Source organism: Macadamia integrifolia, unplaced genomic scaffold, assembly GCF_013358625.1.
Source record: "Macadamia integrifolia cultivar HAES 741 unplaced genomic scaffold, SCU_Mint_v3 scaffold_227A, whole genome shotgun sequence".
NCBI classification, from domain to species: domain Eukaryota; kingdom Viridiplantae; phylum Streptophyta; class Magnoliopsida; order Proteales; family Proteaceae; genus Macadamia; species Macadamia integrifolia.
Window position 1 is genome coordinate 119,184 of NW_024870650.1, and position 20,847 is coordinate 140,030.

At 37.9% G+C, this 20,847-nt stretch overlaps 3 protein-coding genes across 5 annotated transcripts in view; 2 read left to right on the forward strand and 1 right to left on the reverse strand.

Moving 5' to 3' along the window:
• The first annotated feature begins 371 nt into the window (after positions 1-371).
• LOC122071436 (phenylacetaldehyde reductase-like) lies at positions 372-8,655 on the forward strand. The gene is made up of 6 exons (XM_042635791.1): positions 372-691; positions 2,723-2,892; positions 4,821-5,012; positions 5,265-5,427; positions 6,533-6,719; positions 8,321-8,655. The coding sequence occupies exons 1-6, from the start codon at positions 574-576 to the stop codon at positions 8,457-8,459; spliced, it is 969 nt and encodes a 322-aa protein (XP_042491725.1). The 5' UTR covers positions 372-573; the 3' UTR covers positions 8,460-8,655.
• A 1,546-nt stretch (positions 8,656-10,201) lies between these two features.
• Positions 10,202-17,375, forward strand: LOC122071430 (phenylacetaldehyde reductase-like). Of its 2 annotated transcripts, XM_042635784.1 has the most exons (7): positions 10,206-10,347; positions 10,437-10,600; positions 11,901-12,070; positions 14,037-14,228; positions 14,670-14,832; positions 15,935-16,121; positions 17,114-17,375. In XM_042635784.1, exons 2-7 carry the CDS (start codon positions 10,483-10,485, stop codon positions 17,268-17,270), a joined length of 987 nt encoding a protein of 328 aa, XP_042491718.1. In that variant the 5' UTR covers positions 10,206-10,347; positions 10,437-10,482; the 3' UTR covers positions 17,271-17,375. The 2 variants fall into 2 exon arrangements, with proteins under 2 accessions (XP_042491717.1, XP_042491718.1); XM_042635783.1 differs by having other exon boundaries at positions 10,202-10,600.
• A 1,403-nt stretch (positions 17,376-18,778) lies between these two features.
• Positions 18,779-20,847, reverse strand: part of LOC122071449 (DNA-directed RNA polymerases II, IV and V subunit 8B-like) — a 13,205-nt gene continuing 11,136 nt past the window's right edge. For both annotated transcript variants that reach the window (XM_042635807.1, XM_042635808.1), the window contains exons 4-5: positions 19,360-19,454; positions 18,779-19,217 (exon numbers count right to left, since the gene is read on the reverse strand). In XM_042635807.1, coding sequence (XP_042491741.1) covers positions 19,106-19,217; positions 19,360-19,454 — 207 coding nt within the window. In that variant the 3' untranslated portion in view covers positions 18,779-19,105. The remainder of the gene's footprint in view (positions 19,218-19,359; positions 19,455-20,847) is intronic.

The following is a 20,847-nucleotide window of genomic DNA, read 5'->3' on the forward strand; positions in this document are numbered from 1 at the left end:
CTATCTATTCAGAAAATTTTAAGGACCTCAAAATCTATATATTTGCTAACTTTCAACCTTATACCTAACCACGGGACACAACTAAAGTTGATGTCCACGTCGAATATTTAGGAGGAGATACTTCTTCACCTACTAAATACTTAGCTTGGAGTTGGTGACCCGGGAGTGGGAAGTGGAGAGTGGGGAGTGTGGACTGTGGACCGGGGGACCGGGGGACCGAGGGACCGAGGAACGGGGACCGGGGACCGGGGACCGGGGACCGACTTCCTCAGCTCTTTGTCAGTCTCACGATCTCACCAATCACTACTCACGCTAAATGGGAACGACTTTCTTAACTACTCGTCAACTTGAAATACGCAATTACTGAAAATAACAAAGAAACATTGCAAGGATTAAGATACGCCTAAAAATGTGCACTACTTGATTTGGTGGGATAAATCAAGTAGTCGTGCTTGATTCAGACTCTGCTCCGCCTCAAAAGCAAAGCCATTTTCTACTTATACACAATTCGGTAATCCCTTCCTTTGTCTGACTATTTTGCTTCTTCAAAATCGGCAACAAAGGGAAGATAAGATGAGCGGTTCTGGGAAGATAGTGTGCGTTACAGGGGCTTCTGGGTACATCGCTTCATGGCTGGTGAAGCTTCTCCTCGAAAAAGGTTACACTGTTAAAGCTTCTGTTCGTGACCCAAGTCAGTATTTTTTCTCTTTCTCAATTCTATATATTTATACACTTTTAAGCTTCATTTCCCCTGTTTCATTGATTCTCTGTTGTTTCTGTTCCTTGCTTCCTTTTGAGAGTGAGGTTGAAACGATTTTTTTCTTGAAACGAATTAGAGAGAGAGGAAAAAAAAAATTTTGTTGTGCCCTATAAATCTCTCAATTATTTAAGTTTTGGTTACATTATGTCTTCAAAAAATATTTCGAAAAACAGGTTTATCAAACACAAAAAAAATCCGTTTTTGTTTATGGAAACGTGAAAATCTATTTCTGCAGTTTCTGTGTCTAGAAACAGCAGAATCATTATCAAACGATGCCTTAGGTTTTTACTTATTAGTGTCTTCGTTTAGTTCTATCTAGAGCCTTTGTCTTGAATCATAGCGTGCACTGGGGTTTTGCCTTATTATCTCAACTCCACAAATCAACCCTTTTGTTTGTGTATTGACGTTCTTAAGTTACAGGACATTAGATAATTTGCTTCTCTACTGTTGTCTCTCATCCATTTTAGACTTTTAATATGAATGGATAGGGTGAGGCAACCCAATTGTTTTTGCCTAGTGTGATACCTGAAAATGGGTATCTCAATAAGTTATCTAGAAGCTTGAAGGACTGCAAAGACATTGATTTGATGCTAGGTAACTTAAAGGATGGCTGCCCTTCACACTCAGTTCCCATTCATGCATTGGCATGAAATATCCCGTAGACCGCGACAATTGTAACTGAGCCATCACTGTGTCTCTTGATCAAGGAAGCATTTAGTTTAGTCGCTAAGGTTCATGGTCGCCCACTTGAATAAGCTAAGCTAATCCTTTTGATACGATGAATCATGAATCATAATTTATTTACTGGTATCAGAGCCATGGCTTTTCCCAATGGGCCAAGCCAAGAAATTGCCAAGTAAAGGCAGGAGGCAAAAAAGTTGAGGCTGAGTCTTGAAAAAAAAAAATGAAAAAATGCAAGGCAAGCTGAAAGAGTGTGGCATTGGACATCAGAGAATTGTCATCAAACTGGAAAGCCTTGCTAAATCGGATTGAAGTTTGTCAGTTTTTTATACCTGATAAGGCAAAACTTGACGACTTTTAACCATTAGTTTTTATATGAATGCAAGGCCCTTCATTGTTCCACAACATATTGATTTCTTTTCTTACACAGTCTTTTTTGCCTTTTAACTCTTTTTGTTCAGGCCTAATAATCTTATGGGATCCTGTTAATATATTTTGTCAAGTGTACCATATTATGTTGGCATCACATGGATATACTTTTGTTCTATTTGTTTGTTTTCTTCTGTGTACTTGTAGGGCATTTCGTTTCTCGTTAATATTGTTGAGCACAGGACAGCGCTAATCCCGCTAGCACTAATCCCGATACGGGATTAGAGCCATCTGAACAGGTCCGATAGGGGTATACTTGTCCTATTTGACCTGCTTTGCTTCTTTAGGGTTATTGTTATGTTGGGGGGTATACTTGTAACCTTCCTTTTTCATATTTTTGATATATATGCATAAAGGAGTCCTGCGATCAGCTATTCTGGACTGATCGCAGGTCTCTCTCTCTTTGAGGCTCTCTGTGGTTTCTCCTTTCGCTCTTCTCTTTTTTTTCTCTTTTCTTCCTCTCTTCTTCTGGTTTTACTGGTTTGATTACAGGAATCCTGTTAATATATTTTGTCAAGTGTACCAAATTATGTTGGCATCACATGGATATACTTTTGTTCTATTTGTTTGTTCTCTTCTGTGTACTTGTAGGGCATTTTGTTTCTCGTTAATATTATTCAAGGTGATCTTGATTTCTATTTTATAACTTTCGAAGTTGTCGTCATGTTCTAAGTTCCAGCGCATGCTTAAGGATGAAGAAAAACATAGTGTCATTCAAACATCTTATGCTTTGTCACCGTCCATGACACTTATGACGCAATTAACAAATTACATGTCTTATTCTTTGACAGGTTAAGAATACTTACTTTCTTGCTGTTCTATTCATTAAAATGAGTTTGTATGTTGTCACAGATGATAAAAAGAAGACTGAACATTTACTTGCTCTTGATGGGGCAAAGGAGAGACTTCAGTTATTCAAAGCAAACTTATTGGAAGAAGGATCATTTGATTCTATAGTTGATGGATGTGAAGCCGTTTTTCATACAGCATCTCCCTTTTATATTGCAGTCAAGGATCCCCAGGTCCATTATGCATCTGTTGACATAGGTTTAATTGCTATGTTTTTGCTCAGTTGTAAGGCTGTCAAGGTTTTACTTGCATGATGTTCTAATATTTTGGTTTATTGTTATTATCAATGTTGCAGCATCTTATAGAACTTCCAAAATGCCAGAACCCAACATACACAAAATTGGCAGACATACTTTTTATATTTGGGTACTAAGTTGGTACATGTACTTGGAATTGACGTAAAATGGGTAGTTAAGGCTTTGCATTGGGTGCCGTGAAAACTGGGGCTTGCATGCTCTACTAATACTGGTGCTTACAAATTTGCTTTCTTACTTACATAACAAACAAGAATTTAAAAGCGGTTGTTTTGGTCATTAGGGCTATAGGGTTGAGCTTGCCTCAAGAAGGGGGATAACCTGAGAGACAGGTTGACAATTTTTGGGCTGTAAACCATCTGCCACATGAGGATTTGGTTTTAAACAAGCTTACTGTTTTGATGAATTAACTCTGACTTGTAGTGGCCGAGTTTGTAGCCCAAAAAGTCTCATCCTGTTCCTCAAGTTAATCCCTTTCCATGTTGAAGATTTGAGCCCCTCTATCCCACTTCCAAATATCAAGAATCACCACCTTTTCAAGCCTATATATAATGTGTATATATATATGGATATGGATGTCTGCTTGTATCGGTGAGTACAGAAGCTGACCCATATGCATTGGTATGTGTATTTATCAATGTATTTGGGCATTAATGTGTGTGTATGTATATTTATATATATATATATATATATAACAAACCCAGAACCTGGAAGGCTGGACCAGTACCTGCAAGTGGAAGAGAGAAAAAAGGAGAGAAGAGAGAGACGATGGAATTTCTAAGCCACAGTAGACTCAACTTGTGATCTATTGTGATCAAGCTGCCTTTACTTATAATCTCAGCTACAAGCCAATAGGAATTGGACTCTAAGTAGGAATCCTACTTAGAGTACACAACACCAATTACAAACTAAAAGGGAACTAAAAGAAGAAAACAAAGCATGACATAAAACAAGTATATCATGTAAGGAACAGACCCCGCAACTGTGACTAACAACTAACTCATTAAAATAGTGCATGGATCTTTTTCTTGTTTACCCTAGTATTTCTCTCTCTCTCTCTCTCTCTCTCTCTCTCTCTTTGAGACTTTAGATTCTGATTATTCTTTACATGTCCTTTGAAACTCCTGCAGTCCAATTCCATGAAGCAGTGATAAACATGGACTGGGGCTAAGCAGCTAGCCTAAGAAGGAGTTTTATGTTGTAAGAGGACAATATGTCTATATCTTGGATAGGTTTCAAACAGTGCATAATGGAGAGAAAAGTCAGATAGGTGAAATAGGATCATGTATCTTGGGATCATTAATTTTGGATTCTGTACCAGATTAAATCATCCAAGTGTCAGATCACTGCTAGCTTTCAATCTATCACTCTTCAAAATAAATGATCTTTTTGTTACCCAATTTAGAACTAGTTCAATCAACTGACTTTATCACGAGTTTGATGATGTCGGTGCTGGAAAGCGACTATGGGCCAAACAACCGAGAGCAAAATTTCAGGTGAACTTGTGAGCCCTAAAACCCATATTATGAGTAACCGAAAGAGGTTGGACTGTCTCTGAAATGTCACAGGGTCCATCTTTGGCTAAATACTGGTTTGCATCACTCTGTCTTCCTCAGTTCTATAATATTTTGTTACTTTGTTGGAAAATTTAAGTTTAACTAGCTTCCGTGTACTACCTGTTGGAACCTTGTAATGGTTCTCTGTGGCATCTCAACTTACCTTGTACGTCCATAGTGCCCTCATTCTTGTGCATTTACACTCATAGATGTTGTATTGATGTTTTTATTAATAAACATTTTTCACTATTCTGTTAAATGCCACATTCTCTATTTCACTCTGCATTGCAGGTGGAATTAATTGACCCTGCATTAAAAGGAACTCTTAATGTGCTTGGATCCTGTGCAAAATTTCCATCTGTTAAAAGAGTGGTTGTGACATCCTCTGTAGCTGCAGTTGCATTCAATGGAAAACCTCGAACTCCGGATGTGGTAGTCGATGAGACTTGGTTTTCAGATCCAGAGTTTTGCAAAGAATCTAAGGTGTGTATAGTTATGCAATATTTGTCTACATCTGATTATCTAGGCCTTAAAACTTTTGGGTTGTCTCTGTGAACGTCTGAATTTTTCTCTTGAATCTTTCTCGTCCATTTTATTTTGTTTGGAGAGATACTTTATCACTTTTTCGAGGCACAATGTATTTTGCGCTGGTAATCCTAAATTGTAATGTTACTGTTCTAGATTTTACTTATTTATTTGTCCGACATGTCTAATGAGTTTCTCGTCCTCTCCTAGCTTTGGTATGTACTTTCCAAGACCTTGGCTGAGGAAGCTGCCTGGAAATTTGCAGAAGAGAAAGGGATGGACATAGTTACAATAAACCCTGCAATGGTGATTGGTCCTCTTTTACAGCCAACACTTAATACCAGTGCTGAAGCAATTCTGAAATTTGTAAATGGTATGGTAACTTATTATTGCAGTTGTTCTTTTTCCTCCCTCTCTTTTCCCCCTGTTTCTCACACACTGTCTCATCATGGAGAATAAGAACCCTCCCTTCAATACCTCCCAAATAACTGGTATAAAAGGAAAGGAGAGTAGAGAGTTTCATATGTCTATATTGCCGCCTATGAATGTGCATGTGAATTAGAATGGTATTCTACCAGTTGGTTAACTCTTTTGGTAATATATATTTTTTTCTTTTTTCCTTTTAAGACCTTTGTTTTCCTTTTAAAATTCTAGAACTAAAATATATATATTTTTCAGTTTTTTATTTATTTTTCTAGATTAAAATGGATTTTAAAAAAGATGGTCATTTTTAGTAGAGCCAAAAGGAAGTGTCTTCTCTTTGGGGATTACAACCTTAAAGATCCTTGGAGACGAGCTAACATTATTGAGCAAACTATGGATCTGTCAAAAGTGGAAGGTTCCCATATGGTCATCTTGGTATAGATGGTAATGAGGCTGCTGTGTCATCAGCTGAGTTTGTAGTTTTTACAAAGGTACTTCCTCTTTGTAGTGGAATGACTGCCACAAGCAGTTCGGAAAATCAATACAATATGAGTTGGGACACTAATATTACAAAAAATAACTGATATAAGAAATATTTCACCTTTAGGCAGTATTATATTTGCTAGTACATACTTCTTTTTTCCTAGTTTTACTTTTTTTTCTTTTGTGTCAAATTTTGGATATATATAATTGTATTTGAGGTTGATTTTTTCTTATCAGATCTCCTTTCTCTGCCTAGCCGGACATTTTCTCCCTTTCTATAGACAACTCTTTAATTTTATTATTTATGGTTGTAGTATATTTTATTTGACATGCATAATTCCTAAGCATCATGAATTCTATCATTTGAAGTTTTGAACCTTGTGGAAGGTTCAACCGATTCCATAAACATTCAGCAGAATCTTTTATGCAATCAGGTTTGGTAGCCTTTTCAGGACAACTGGCTTCCTTCAAGGTTGCTTAGAAAGTAAAAGGAAAATTAATTCTACAACCTTGTATTTCTTTTATATATGCCTTTCCTGTGATATAAGTGCCAAAAATTTTATCTGCTGCAGGTGCAGAAACATTTCCCAATTCAACACTTGGATGGGTTAATGTCAAAGATGTTGCTAATGCACATATTCTGGCATTTGAGAATCCTTCAGCCAATGGAAGATACGTTTTAGTTGAGAAAGTTGCTCATTGTTCAGAGGTTGTGAAGATTCTCCGTGAACTTTTTCCAACTTTGCACCTTCCGGAAAAGTAAGTTTGCAAGACGATATGTAAAAATAATTGATTTAATTAACTAAAATCAGTATGATGACACTCAAGATACTTGCGATGATTTGTTGGAACGCTTTTTGTTTTCTTTTTATTTATTAACTAACTGTTTTTATTTGTATGTTTAAATTGTTAATCTCACTGACTGACATTGGATATTGTACTTGTAGTCACAAATTATTTTCATATTATGGAAGGTTTTGTTGGCAGTTCCCTTTTGTATATTCCTCGCTTTTCCACTGTCTTGTGTTGGAGACATATGTTGAGTGGACATCCTTTTGGAAACAGCAATGCGTCTATTGCAAAGAGATGCTTGTGTCCTTTTCCCTATACAATGACTTAGTGTGGTTCGAGTTTGATGTTCCCTTTATGTCCTTTGGTTCTTTCAGATGTTTTCCTTTTAGTTAGTTACTATGATGTACTATTATACAACCTGAACATGTCTCTATGTGTAGTAAGAATGGCATGCAGAGTTTAGGTCTTGACTCTAGTACAACCTCAAATAGAGCTATTTGGAGGGCAAAGATCTGTGTAGCTGACCCCATTTAGGTGGGATGTCCTTGAGGTGTTGCTAGGTCCCTTTCTTCTATTTCTACCTGGGACAGGCCAATTTGTCTAATAGCTCAGCAGCTTGTCAGACTGCTGGTGGTGTGCATGAGCAGGCTGAGGTTGTGAGCAATCACTTAGAGAATTGCTATTTTACCCTCTTTTGGATCCATGTAAACGACCCCATTTAGTTGGGAAAAGGCTGAGATGTTGTTGAAAAGCGACAAGCCTATCAATTTTGCAACAATAGAGAAAGTAGCCACTGTCATATGAAGAAAACTAAGAAAAAGTATGAAATATAGAAAGACCATATTACTCCATTTCCTTGTGCTTTTGAGTTTTGAGGCCCAAATATATATATATATATTTAACGACGGTTATCCAAGCCTTCGGCCTGACTAGTCCTGTGGCCGATATTAACCCCACAACTGCATGGAGTGCGTCATACCGGGGTTGAATGAGAACCATTTGACTTTCACTGAAAGCAGTGAAGAGCACTAAACGCCCCCGTGTGAATAGCCCCAAGGAGGTAAGAGGGGTCGAAATCAGGACCACACGCTTCCCGAGGTGAAGGTCCCTTGCCAACTCGACTACCCAATAGTCAAAGAATAAAATACCATTTATGATCTACACTCCACAGATTTTCAATAGAGTAGCTTAAGTTCCAAAGCTAGTTCAATCCAATGGTCAGGTTAAAGAAACCCTTGGGTTTCATGTCTTCTCTAAGATTGGTCTGCAAATCGAATGGCAAAGATTGTTGTGGGTCATCCACATTTATTAGCAGGTAGTGTAGTTGACTGCTAGTATATTTTTGTCCCATCCTCTACCTATTATTTTTTTTTTTTTTTTGGAGTTGGGGGGATGGCGGTCGCTTTTCACCTAGCAAAACAAGCTAAAAGGCTCATTTTGATATTAGTCCTCATTCCACAGTTGAATATTTTTTGTTGCTTAAATGAACCATTTTTGGGAATCAATGGTTCCTTGGAAGTACCAATCTCTATATTACTAAAGAGTATATTGCTTTTGATTCTTGACAGGTGTGCAGATGACAAGCCTTACATGCCAACTTATCAAGTATCCCAGGAGAGAGTAATGAGCTTGGGCATAAATCTTATTCCTTTGGAGGTCAGCCTGAAGGAAACTGTTGAAAGCTTGAAGGAGAAAGGCTTTTTTTAGTCCCTGAGGCTTGGTCAATAGAAGCCATGCAATTAATAAAGGAAACTATAGTAGACTTGTCAAGTTCTGGTTTCTCTGCATTTAATTTTTCAGTTTTTGCAGGATCTAGTGACAATCTCATTTTAAAGATTTTACTCATTAACTTGACAGGATATTCTGTGTTTGGTATTGACACTTAATGTAGAGCTCTTGATCATGTGAATATGTTATACCTTTTGCATCACAAAGATTCCTTTCCCCCTCCCCCTCCCCACTCTCAGGTTTTTTTTTTTTTTTTGGAGGGGGGAGGGGTTACAGTAAGATCTCATGTGCTAGCCCCTGCTAGGGGAACAGGAAACTGGATTTAAATGGAATTTTGGTAGCTAAACTGTATTCAAGGAGAGCTGGAGAAGTACATTCTTGGAGGAGAGATGGCTTATCTGGTGGATGCCTACCTTTCCAAGACTTAGTCTGCTTCGCGCATCCACGTTGAACAAGTTTTACTGGGCACTTGTAAAGGCATCATTGTGGGTGATTTCATATGGTAATTCAATTCACAAGAGGAATTCTACAAGCCAAAGCACATTGCCTTTAGTCATATTTCCTGTATAAAGCAATCAGCTGGCTATTAATTTTTTAAACTGTAGCAGAAAAGAGTGAGTGCTAGCAATATGCATTGTGTGTTTGATGAGCTTGCACCACTTTGCCTGCGTATTACCTGTTCCATACAAATTCCCAATCGTTTTTTGGTTTGAATGTTACTTGGCGAAAGTGTCCAGTTCAAGCTGATCCATTTCAAGATCTGAATTTGCTTGAATGGATTGAGACCAATCTTGGATCTGTATGTGTGAGTTATTCTACCATGCAAGTTCCAGATGGAACCCTCTGTTGCACAAATATCTTGGATTTTGCATCATTTAAATCCTTCCGTAACCTGGGCATGGGGAGATTTAAACATCAATTCAAGGTTTCTCCTTGCATACCAGGTTCTAATTGGATTTCTTACTTGGGTGGCTGGCATCTGGAGTGAAATGTTAACCCACACGGTAGACTTGACCAGGTAAAGCCCCACAGTGGACTAGTTCCTCTTTTCGTCCTTGAAAAGACCTCACCCTCCAATTTGTATAAATGTAACCCGAAAAGCTATACAAAAGTTAATAAAAAACGAGAATAAACAATGCACAAAGGTTTATAAGGTTTGGTAAGATTATATACGTCCTTGATGAGATGAGATTGTGCTTCACTATCAATGGAGAATAGAGTTATAACTCTCATTCTCACACCTCTCAAAATTGCTTACAGATAAAGTAACTCTTGTTGTAAATATATAACGAAAAACCTTAATATTGAAAAGTATAAAATTGCCTTTAAATAAAAATTTTGAGTGGGACTACGTCTCTCAACACCCCTGTTATTCAGGCGAGACCGTCATTCTATTGGGAGGCCTTGCATCAATACTTTCTGGGTTAAACTATGACAGAATACAAGACAGCGTACACCAACACTACTACCCTCCAACAACAATCCAAGAGCTGAGGGGGCTTGATCAAGCAGTTCTTGAATGGATCGTTGGAGGGTAAGTGCTGGAGGGGTTGATAATCCAAGAGCTAGAAAGGCTCGGTCATGCAGTCCTTAAATGGGTCATTGGAGGGTAGGTGCTGCAGGGGTTGGACTGATTGGTGAGGATTGGATCCAAACGTAACTTGTGTGGGACTTTTGCCAACACAATATCCCATCCCATCGGTGACAGGTAGACCGTAGAACCCAACGATGATCCCACAAATCCAGGCGACCATATTGCCTTTGTTTCTTTTCTCATTTGGGCTGATTATGATACATGTCGACATTGCCGTATAGCTATAGCTACGCGCTCCCTACAGACAGGTTTCACTTGCAGAGCAAGTTTCTGGTACACTTCTGCCATTTTTCCCTTTTCCCTACTTCCACCATTTCCTTGCCCAGGATCAACTATCAAAGTTTCACCATTTCCCTGCCTAGGATCAACAACCCAAGAGACCAAAGGAACCAAGCAATCAGAGGAAGAATGAATGCTGCGGGGAAGACCGTGTGTGTCACAGGTGCTTCTGGGTACATTGCTTCATGGCTGGTGAAGTTTCTGCTTGCCAAAGGATACACTGTTAAAGCTTCTGTCCGCGACCCAAGTCAGTAATATCTTCTTAACTCTCTCTCTCTCTCTCTCTATCTCTCTCTTCCCCCTATATCCTCTATTGTATCTACTCCATTTTGAGATTCGATTCTTGGTTACTTATCACAGTCTTCAGTTAGTTTTATTTCGTAGCCTTTTTTCAACCCATTTGAGGTTCTGGCCTTATGAACTCAAATCCTCCCTTAAATTTAAGTTCCGATTTCCACGGTTCTTTTGTTCCAGGAGATCAGATAATAACTTGTCCTTAGAAGGACCGCAAAGACCTTGTTTCAATTTTTGCATCTTCGTTGAAGGCAGTCCACTTTACAATCAATTCTCTTATTCTTGTTTTATCATGAGTTACCCCCGTTCGATTTTTATAATCTGAGCCGTCATCAGATGTCTTGCCGTAAAGGAAGAATTTCCTAAGGTTGCATGGCCACCTCCTCATGAATAATCCACTTTTGATTTTTCTCTAATCTCTGAACTTTTTGGGCCTTTTTGACACAATAGATTTGAATTTTATTAGCTGCTATGAAAGCCATGGTTTTATCAGAATTCCTTGCTATTTTGGAAAAGAAGATTATCAATTTTTAACGTCCCATGTGGCAAAATTTGATTAACCAGTAACATGAAACATCGCTCATGATTGTAGATTTTACTAATCAACAGGCTGGCTTGATTGGAAATTTCATATATTAGAAGAGTATGCTGGGTTGGTTTTATTAGAAATGTCATCTATTGCAAGAGTATGCTGGCATGGTCCTTATTGACATCAGTGCTGCATCTTCTACCAGTTACGGTTTTTGGTGAATGCGAGGCCTTTCTCCTTTCCTTTCATTATGTTTTTCAGCTCCTTGTTCATGTGAGATAATCTTATGGGGTCTTGCTTATATATGATGTTTGTTGTACTTGTACCATTGTTGTGTTTTTATCTTGGAGATTGTTTTTATAGGTTTTTTTTAATGCACATAAAACATAATAGCTCGTAGTTTTTATCTTAGAGATTGGTTTTGCAGTTTTTTTTTTTTTTTTTCCTTATGCACATAAAACATATATTCTTATCTTTATACTTGAAGGCATTTTATTTCCTGAAAAAATAAGATAACGGATGGTAGTTTACTTCTTACTGCCGGGGTTTGTTTAAGGATGAACTACTAATAAAATGTCATTCAATCACCATGATGCTTTACCATCACAACTGTTAGGCTTAATACTTCGACATAATTATTTTTTTTTCCTTACTCAGTACAGCCTAAGGATGCCTATCTACTCATTGTTTTATTAAACTAATTTCAGTTCATATGCTGTCACAGATGATCCAAAGAAGACAGAACATTTACTTTCCCTTGATGGGGCGAAGGAAAGACTTCACTTATTGAAAGCAAACTTACTGGAAGAAGGATCATTTGATTCAGTTGTTGATGGGTGCGAAGGAGTTTTTCACACGGCATCTCCCTTTTATTATGCAATCAAGGATCCACAGGTTCACCCCTGTTACATCCATCAAGATAGTTTTAACTGCCTCGGCTTTGTTCTGCATAATTACATGATTTTTCTCCTGTTTAATATTATTTTCACTGTCTGCTACATTTGTCAGTGTAATGTTTATTGAAGTTGGTGTTTTGAATCAGTAATCCATGTGCACTTGTTTAATATACGTAACATGTAATTATATTTGGTTGGAGATTTTTTAGTCTTGCTAGCTGGGCCAAACTCAACTTGAAACTTTGGTGCTGGTCCAGTCGTTTGATTGATTTGGTCATCATTTCAAAACCTCAAATTTGGCTTCGGCTGAGAATATCCTCGAGCCTTGGCAACCTGAGCCTGGAAATATGCATTGTGTGTAATATGGCTCTCGTCAACAGCTTAATTAATTGGGTATAGGGACCAGAATGTTGTATGTTTTGAAAAGGTTTTAGCTCAAGCCTCTTTAATATCAAGATTATGTACTTTAATCTAATATGATATTTCTATTGGAGATAATAGTTCTTGAGCCAACCATCCTGATTTATGCGTGATTTAAGGAAAAACAGATTAGGTTTGTATTTGGGAGGTCCACAACCCAACTTGGGTGGTCCAAGTTGCATCCCTACGAATTGAGGTTCAGACTCCGCACATGAGCTACTGAACATACTCACTCAACGCATCACTTCTGCCCTCTCCATATTTGAGAATCAATGAATTAAGTAGCCAAGGCATCACCCTTATGCTTTCATCCGAGTAGCATTGGGAACTTGTACCATGTCCCCCCACCCCCTACCCACAAAGAGAGAAAAGTATGGCTTACATGGAATCTTGTATGATAAGCAGAGACCATATTGATGCCACTTTATCACTCTTTTTGTGCCGTTTTCTTTAGTTAAATAAAAATGTATAATTTAACTACTTATGAAGCATGCAAGTGATGTAGGAGTACTCAAGTCTTTTGCAATTTGTTCCCATTAGTTTGAAGGAGTCAATTTGCACAGAAAGGAGTACGTCTCTTGTCTCATGTGAGTTTCACTCGCATTAATAAATTGTATTACATCCAACAATTGTTTCACTCACATGTACACCTCCTTTGTCAAAATAATCTTTCAATTCATACTAATAATAAGAGCCCTGGATGATTTTGTCATTTTGGATAGGGATAAGGGGCTGAAACTTGCCCATGTATAGGGATAACTTGAGGAACTGCGTGGAAATTTTGGGCCACAAACTCAGATGCTGCATGTCGGACCTAGTTTGAAGCAGGTTTATTGTTGTGATAAACAGCTAGGAGTTGCTGTTCCTAACTAATTCAGCCATTTAGCGGCTGAATTTGCAGAGTTTAAGAATTCCTGCGCTCGTTTTCTCTTGTACTCAAATCTGCAATATACCTATCAGAGGTTTTTTTTTTTTTTTTTTTAAGCAAACATAGGTCTGTCTAATGGTTCTCAGGTGTGTTGCAGAGTGAATAACCCCCCCCCAAAAAAAAAAAAAAAAAAAGAGAAGCAAAGTACATTTTAAGAACCCACAACTGAAAAATGATTCATCCTTTTTCTCACCAATGGTCAGATTCAAAGATACTGAAAAAAATATTCTATGTAGGAAACTAAAACCCAGGCAAACACAGAAATTTATTCAGCAAAAAGACCAAGAAATCAGAAACTTAGAATTCAGTTTCAGAAAACCAGAATTGAAGAGTTCAGGTTTGAAACAGAACTGAAAACTGGAAACCAGGATTAGGGATTCAGAATATAAATTGAGATTAAACCAAGCATTATTATACTCAACAACAGAATAATTTATCACTCTGCCAAAGCAGAATTAGTGGTCTCAGGATTTCTTCCATGTAGTGGTACTTTATCCTCTGAAGTCATTAATTTTTCATTTACAATTATAGGTAATTTGTAAATATCTTGGACCAATTTTAAGCATTTGTGACTACTATGATAAGTGCTCATTCTCTGTTTTACTTTGCAATTCAGGCTGAATTAATTGATCCTGCATTAAAGGGAACTCTAAATGTTCTTGGATCCTGCGCAAAAACTCCATCTGTTAAAAGACTGGTAATAACATCCTCTATAGCTGCAGTTGCATACGATAGAAAACCTCGAACGCCGGATGTGGTAGTTGATGAGACTTGGTTTTCAGATCCAGAGATTTGCAAGGAGTTGAAGGTGCGTATATTTGTGCGATCTTGTTAGTTCTTGGTGTCTAGGCCTTGATGTCGTGGAGTTGGCTCTGTGAAGTGTCTTACTTTGGCTTTTGAATCTTCTGTTCTGCTAATATTTTTTCAAAGAGGGATCGACACACTACCTACTTATATTGGCTTCTTGCACACCAAGCCAATAGTGAGTAGCAGTATGATATATTTAATGAGGTGAGAGAAGGGATACCCACATATCTAATGAGGAGAGAGAGGAGAGAGACTGTGAGAGGGATGTACACACTGACAGTGTATTACTTCCTTTTCCCATATTCTTTTTCTACTAATTCTTTATGTTTTCATCAAGGGAAATTTTATTTTGAGCTAATAGCCCAAAGTGAAATTGGTACTGTGGGGCAGATTACTTATTTACTGATCCAATATATCTAATGAGATTTTTTTCCTCTTATAGCTTTGGTATGTGCTTTCAAAGACCTTGGCTGAGGAAGCTGCATGGAAATTTGCAAAGGAGAAAGGGATGGACATGGTTACTATAAATCCAGGAATGGTGATTGGTCCTCTTTTACAGCCAACCCTTAATACGAGTGCTGAAGCAATTCTGAACTTGATAAATGGTATGCTCACGTACTCTTAAATTCTTATTCGCTCCCTTCACCCTCACATCCATTTGTTTCCTCTCTCTTGCACCCCTCTCCCCCATCCTGGTGAGAAAGCATTCTACCCCAGTACGTCCCAAATAATAGGTCATGGTCATTTTCCTACAATGCCTTCCATGAACATGGACATAAATGAGAATGGTATTGTTCAAAGTATTGAAAAACTGCTTCAAAATAACATATATAGCCCAACTGTCTCCTTCTGGGGAGTGAGCTCTCTAAAAATTCTGAAGGCTAACGAAATTGACGAAATCATAGATCTATCAAAAAGAAAGGTCACTGGATTGTCAGGTCATTAGCTGAGTTTGTGCTAAAGTATTTCTGCGTTGGGGAATTGATTGCCACAAAATTTTAGGGAAATCAGTGACAAGTAGTGCAAACTTTGAAGATTCCTCTTTATGTGTGCCTGTGTATGATTAGGGAAAGCTAAATGTCTCTATTGTTTGTGATATTTAATATTATTAGTACAAGGCTGCATACCTGGTCCTGTCACAGACTTGAACAGATATAGGTGGGTCCATGTGATGGTGGGACTGCACACCCATATTACTCGTCAAATTTCAGCCTGAAACAATAATAGGAATTGACTAAAAAGTGAGCTGGTGGCATTCTTGTAATCTCATCACTTTTGGACTCAGTTTTAAGAAGACAATTCCCTACTTGTTTGGGGCTGAAACTCAACGAGTGAGATTGGTGTAGCGTCTTCTATCACATGGACCCACTGATGTTTGCCATATGACAAGTTGTGATAGACACTCATTGTTACATTGTGAAAATCAGTAAAACCGGTATAATTATTTTCTTTTGTTTCTGTTGTCTGCTTTTGTTGACACTCATAATTCCTTAGTGGCTGGCATAAAGTCTATTATTTGAACACAGTGAAAGTTTCTCACTGATTCCATAACATTTAGTATAATATTGTAGAAAATGTAGCTCCTTTAAGACACAACATTTGATATGATTATTAGAAGAAAAAAAAATGAAAATATATGGTACAAGTATGTTTTTATTATGATAAATGTCATTCTAGTCATATTAATGGCAAGATTTTTTTCTGCAGGAGCACAGACATTCCCTAATGCAACATTTGGATGGGTTAATGTTAAAGATGTCGCAGATGCACATATTCTGGCATATGAGAATCCTTCAGCCAATGGAAGATATCTTTTAGTCGAGAGAGTTACTCATTATTCAGAGGTGGTGAAAACTTTGCATGAACTTTATCCAACTTTGCACCTTCCAGAAAAGTAAGTTCGGAAAAACCAATATGTGTAGTGTTTTCATACCAACTGAGATAAATAGGAGATATTTGATTAAAAGTTCTATTAATTTATTGGTTCAATCTATGAAGTAACCCTGTTCTTGTTATAAAGATCCAGTTGATCAGGTCAGATTACCATAGTTTACTGTGTTTTTCATGTTCAAAGAATGAGGACCTCCTTTGAATGGGTTCAACCTGAAATAATGCATGCAAAAAAAAAAAAAACTTTGTGGCACAATTTGTTTGTGCTTTTCATTGAACTCCCCACATTGGGGTGAGGGGGGCTGTGAAGATTAATTCACCTTATTTATTCCCCAAACCCCCCCCCCCCAAAAAAAATTGAAAAAGAAAAAGAAAGGGATTGATTCCTGCCAGGACTCTGCAAATGCAAGCTCTGAACTCATGTATATGGTCAAACAACTCCCAAAATTCACGCATCATTTCATTAGGTTCTTGAACATCAATGAGCCTCTCACTTCTGCAAGGCAGGTAACTACTGTCGTGGAGGGATCTTTTCCTGTTCAGGGAGGAAGGATCTTATGTCATCATCCCCTCTTACTTTTTAAGGTTGAAATTTTAAGGTATGAACACATCATTTATTACCTAAATTGTACAGGTTTGGACATTTTAAAGATGGGAGTAGCTTAAGGTTTGGTCAGTACTCAATGATCAGGTCACTAGAAGTTGTAAAAACAAGTAACCATGTCCAAGATACACGATATTTCCTCTTCTCAGAAAATAATGGTCCTCAATAGCTAAAGTTTAAAAGATGTTTTTTTGTCAGTTGCTTTTCACCTTGAAGAATATACTAAAAGGTTCCTTTGGACATGCTATCTAAGAAATTATGTTTTCATTATTCAGGAGAACTTTTGAATGCTTTTCTTCTTGTTTCAGAAACCCATATTTGGGATTTAACTTGATCTCTACTACTGATTCCTTTACTCTAGAAGGTAAAATATTGAGTTTTCTTCTTGACAGGTGCGCAAATGACAAGCCTTATGTGCCAACCTACCAAGTTTCCCAGGAGAAAGCAAAAAGCTTGGGCATTAATTTCATTCCCCTGGAGGTGAGCCTGAAGGAAACCGTCAAAAGCTTGAAGGATAAAGGCTTTTTAAATTCCCAAAGCTTGTTATAGAAGTAAAAAATAAGGAAAAAAAATAAAGATAGTGGAGACTTGTAAACCTCTGGTTGCTTTAAACTTTATCTTTCTTGAGAGTTTACAGGATCTGAGTTGCTAACATTTTGCATTGTAAGTTTTCCGTTTTTTTTTTTTTTCCTGGTTGGGGGAGGAATCAGTCAAGGTAGGGGTAAGGCGTTTGTTGCATAAACATCCTGCAGCGGCGCAGCTAGCCACTGCGTATGGATTGGAAAATTGGATGAGGATAACTGCTGATCCACCTGAATGCTAGCAAAAGCTCTGGTACTTCCGTTGTAAAATAGGCAGAAGTTCAGAAAACTAAAAAATGTTTGTTAAATTGGAAGTTAAGAAGAAGAAGAAAGCCTGTAAAGTCTTACAGCTGCCCCCACAATTTTATTACCAAAGACACTTATTTCTTACTCACTTTGTTTTACTTCTGGGCATTTTACATCGAAACAAAAGCAGGCAAGCAGCCTAAACTAGATTCAAGAACATTGGAAATTGACATTCTTGAAGGGATGTGGTTTCTCTCTTTTTTATCCATTTTCTCTAACTGGTTTGGCGGACTAGAAAGTTTACCTGGACTAGGGCACCAATTTGTGCAATTTTGGGTGATACGACCATTCCTACCATTGGAGGACATAGTCTGGACTCTGAATTAGTCGCATGTCAAATTTTAGAGCATAATCCAATCATTGGAGTCTAACCCAATCAATTATCATTTGTATCGATATACATACCTGTGTCTGTCCATGTATAGGCACTATGGCACTCCGATCACCATTAGATCTCTCTTCTTGATTTTCAATCAATCGTTTACTCCATTTAGACTGAAACTTAACATGGAACGTTGGACATTGAGTCTGCATGTCCACAAAATTTTCATCTAGTTAAACTTATTATGTAGCAATATAATAGATGAGGAATTTGCTTCTACTCCACCAGTCCAGGAACTTGTCCCTATAATAGTGGGGAAGGGAAGGGAAGGGATCGGCTCGTTGCTTGCATGCCTAGGCATCAACATGCCCCCCCCAATTGGGGTCGTGGGGACCGTTCATCAAATAGGGAGAGGCAAAATTTTAGCGTATGGACATTCCTCACAATCCATATAAGAATTTATCCTCAGTTTCACTCTCCCAACGATTTGCAAATATGAACTTTTGGATAGGGTTTGGTTCCTACAATTCATGGCAAATACAACAGTAATGATATAGCAATGTTGTAAATGAGAATACTCCACCGTAATCAATCAAAATAAACCAGATTTGGGCCAAGAAAATTGTATCAGCCTGAAGAATATGAGTCTGTAACCTCTCCGACACATCGGACAGTTGAGAGGACTTAGGCCCGCACCATTAGATCCTCCCAGCCATCCAATGCACATTGGGGCATTGAAAAGGATCCTGATGCGAAGAATAATGTTCATAAACGGAACCCCTTCAAATGCAAAATTGGAAGACCCATCATTTAGTAATTAATGGGATTTCTATAGGACAAAATCAATGTGTTCCAAGACATCTGATCCATCAACTTCATTTAAGTTTAGAATAAAGGTAACAATGTCAAGAAATGCATCAAGTTAACAGCTACAATCATGACGGTGAAATGCTGCCATAAGAGAATTTATATGAACTCAACAAGGCAACCTCAGTGGGACATGTAGCCAAAACAATTTATTCCCGGTTTTAAATGGCAGAAACATCAAGGATCTTTTTTCTTTCTTTTTTTCTTTTTTTCCTTTTTTTATCCAGGCATATGTTTCCAAGTGTTCATGTTATGAGCAAATGTATTTGTGGCTATAGTAAGGCATTCGATGCAGAAAAGCAGATGCTTCAGACTTTTCTCATCAGGAGAAACAACCTTTGGTCCAACTCAAAATTGGCAGCATTGGAAGGATCCCCTTTCAGCATCATCAGAAGCCCACCATATGAAACGTACATCTCCCTGAACCCAAAGAAATAGAATCAGTGACAACAAAATCCCCTAAAATTAGTTCCTCATAGAATGATCTAGAACCCATAGGGATTAAAAGAACAGGAATCAAAACACAGCAACAAATAAATATGCAAGGAAATATGTTACATACACTTTAACATTGGCTCCAGAGCCTTCCTCTGAGATCTTGTACAGCTTCCCATGCATGACATACTCAAATTTGTCTGCTAGCGACTTCCTATTTCCCTGAAGAAGTGCCGCAGTTCAGAATACAGTGAGCACTTTTGAAATACTTCAGCTTGTTGATTGCATTGAACAAAAAGAGCACAAATACTTCTCACTTTAAAGGATCAACCAATCATAAGTGAATATACACCAAATCAACTGATAGGGTTTGGCACTTGACAGCAACCAGATAGAGTAGGCTGAGAATGACGCAATCCCCAATTCCAAAACTTGAAACCTTGATTCTAGATATACAAATCTCAGTGAGGAAAGAATCTACTAGTTATAGCATTGGAAAATTGATGTTTTATCCAGATCAGCCCCACCCAAACAACCCCCCTCCCCACCCCAAACTCCCAAGAAAACGAGGAAAAGAAAAAAGAATGGGCTTGGCTCCTTGGGTTCTAGGTGGAGCCTGGGTTGAGGTCTTCATAACTTGTCGTTACACATGCACTCATGCATATGGACAACTAATCAAAGACAAACTGATATGCTTACTAGCCTTTTTAAGTTATTATAATACACTACATAGAATCCAGATTCCAGGTCTACGTCTACAGCTGTTGATAGTGGATATCAGGAATCGAATCCAATCTCATGTTGGGAGAAGGAGGGACGGGGGAGATTGGATTTGGGGGTTAGTGATGAGCACATTTATGTGTGAAATCTAGGGTAGTAAAACATGCATTTTACATATTTAGAATGGAGCTACCTTGGGTTTTACTCTCTTTTTGCAGGTTTTATATTTTTAAGGCCTTAAGGATTATCGGGAGCTATATCTTCAATTTTACGCGTAAAGAGGTCCTATTTCTTTCCATGGTTGAGAAGAGGACGAAATTCTGAGCAAGATGGACGTGTTCAATTAAAAGTACACATTCGTTTGGTCACCCGTACAAATGATTATTCTTTTTCGGGTCAGAAAAAGAATAATAGATCAGAACTGAACCGAGATGCAGAACCAGCCCATTTACAATTGTCCCAGAGGTACAAGGAATACTCCAAATGCCAACAAGGATCGATGGACCACATCTTTAAGTGATTAAAGATTTGTTTTTTGTAACAACAACTACCTAGCTTAGTTGGTGAGCTATGGTGTACAAAATTCTCTTGCTCACCAAGAGGTCTCAAGTTCGAATCTTATGGTTGTTTTTTTTAGAAGATTTTGTTGAAGATTTCCTGCTTTTCACTCACTTAAAGCACTAAGGGCATGGAGGGGATTTCCACATCAAATTAGAAGCAAGCAAAATCGTGGAAGGGTTCTTGCACAAGAAAAAAAAAAAAAAAAGGAAAGGAAAATCGTGGAAGCAAGAAGAGAAGAAAAAAAAAAGGAAAGAAAAAAAAGGGAGAACCAAAGATTGTCCAAATCTTCTCTCTCCTCCACATCATCAACAAAATATTGTCCAAATCACACAAA

Excerpts from the sequence above, each read along its gene's own strand:
- LOC122071436 (XM_042635791.1), top strand. The coding sequence starts at position 574 with ATGAGCGGTTCTGGGAAGATAGTGTGCGTTACAGGGGCTTCTGGGTAC. Across the intron at positions 5,428-6,532 it reads AATTCTGAAATTTGTAAATG|GTGCAGAAACATTTCCCAAT; the intron begins GTATGGTAACTT and ends TATCTGCTGCAG. Across the intron at positions 6,720-8,320 it reads ACTTTGCACCTTCCGGAAAA|GTGTGCAGATGACAAGCCTT; the intron begins GTAAGTTTGCAA and ends GATTCTTGACAG.
- LOC122071430 (XM_042635783.1), top strand. The coding sequence starts at position 10,276 with ATGTCGACATTGCCGTATAGCTATAGCTACGCGCTCCCTACAGACAGG. Across the intron at positions 14,229-14,669 it reads AGATTTGCAAGGAGTTGAAG|CTTTGGTATGTGCTTTCAAA; the intron begins GTGCGTATATTT and ends TTCCTCTTATAG. Across the intron at positions 16,122-17,113 it reads ACTTTGCACCTTCCAGAAAA|GTGCGCAAATGACAAGCCTT; the intron begins GTAAGTTCGGAA and ends TCTTCTTGACAG.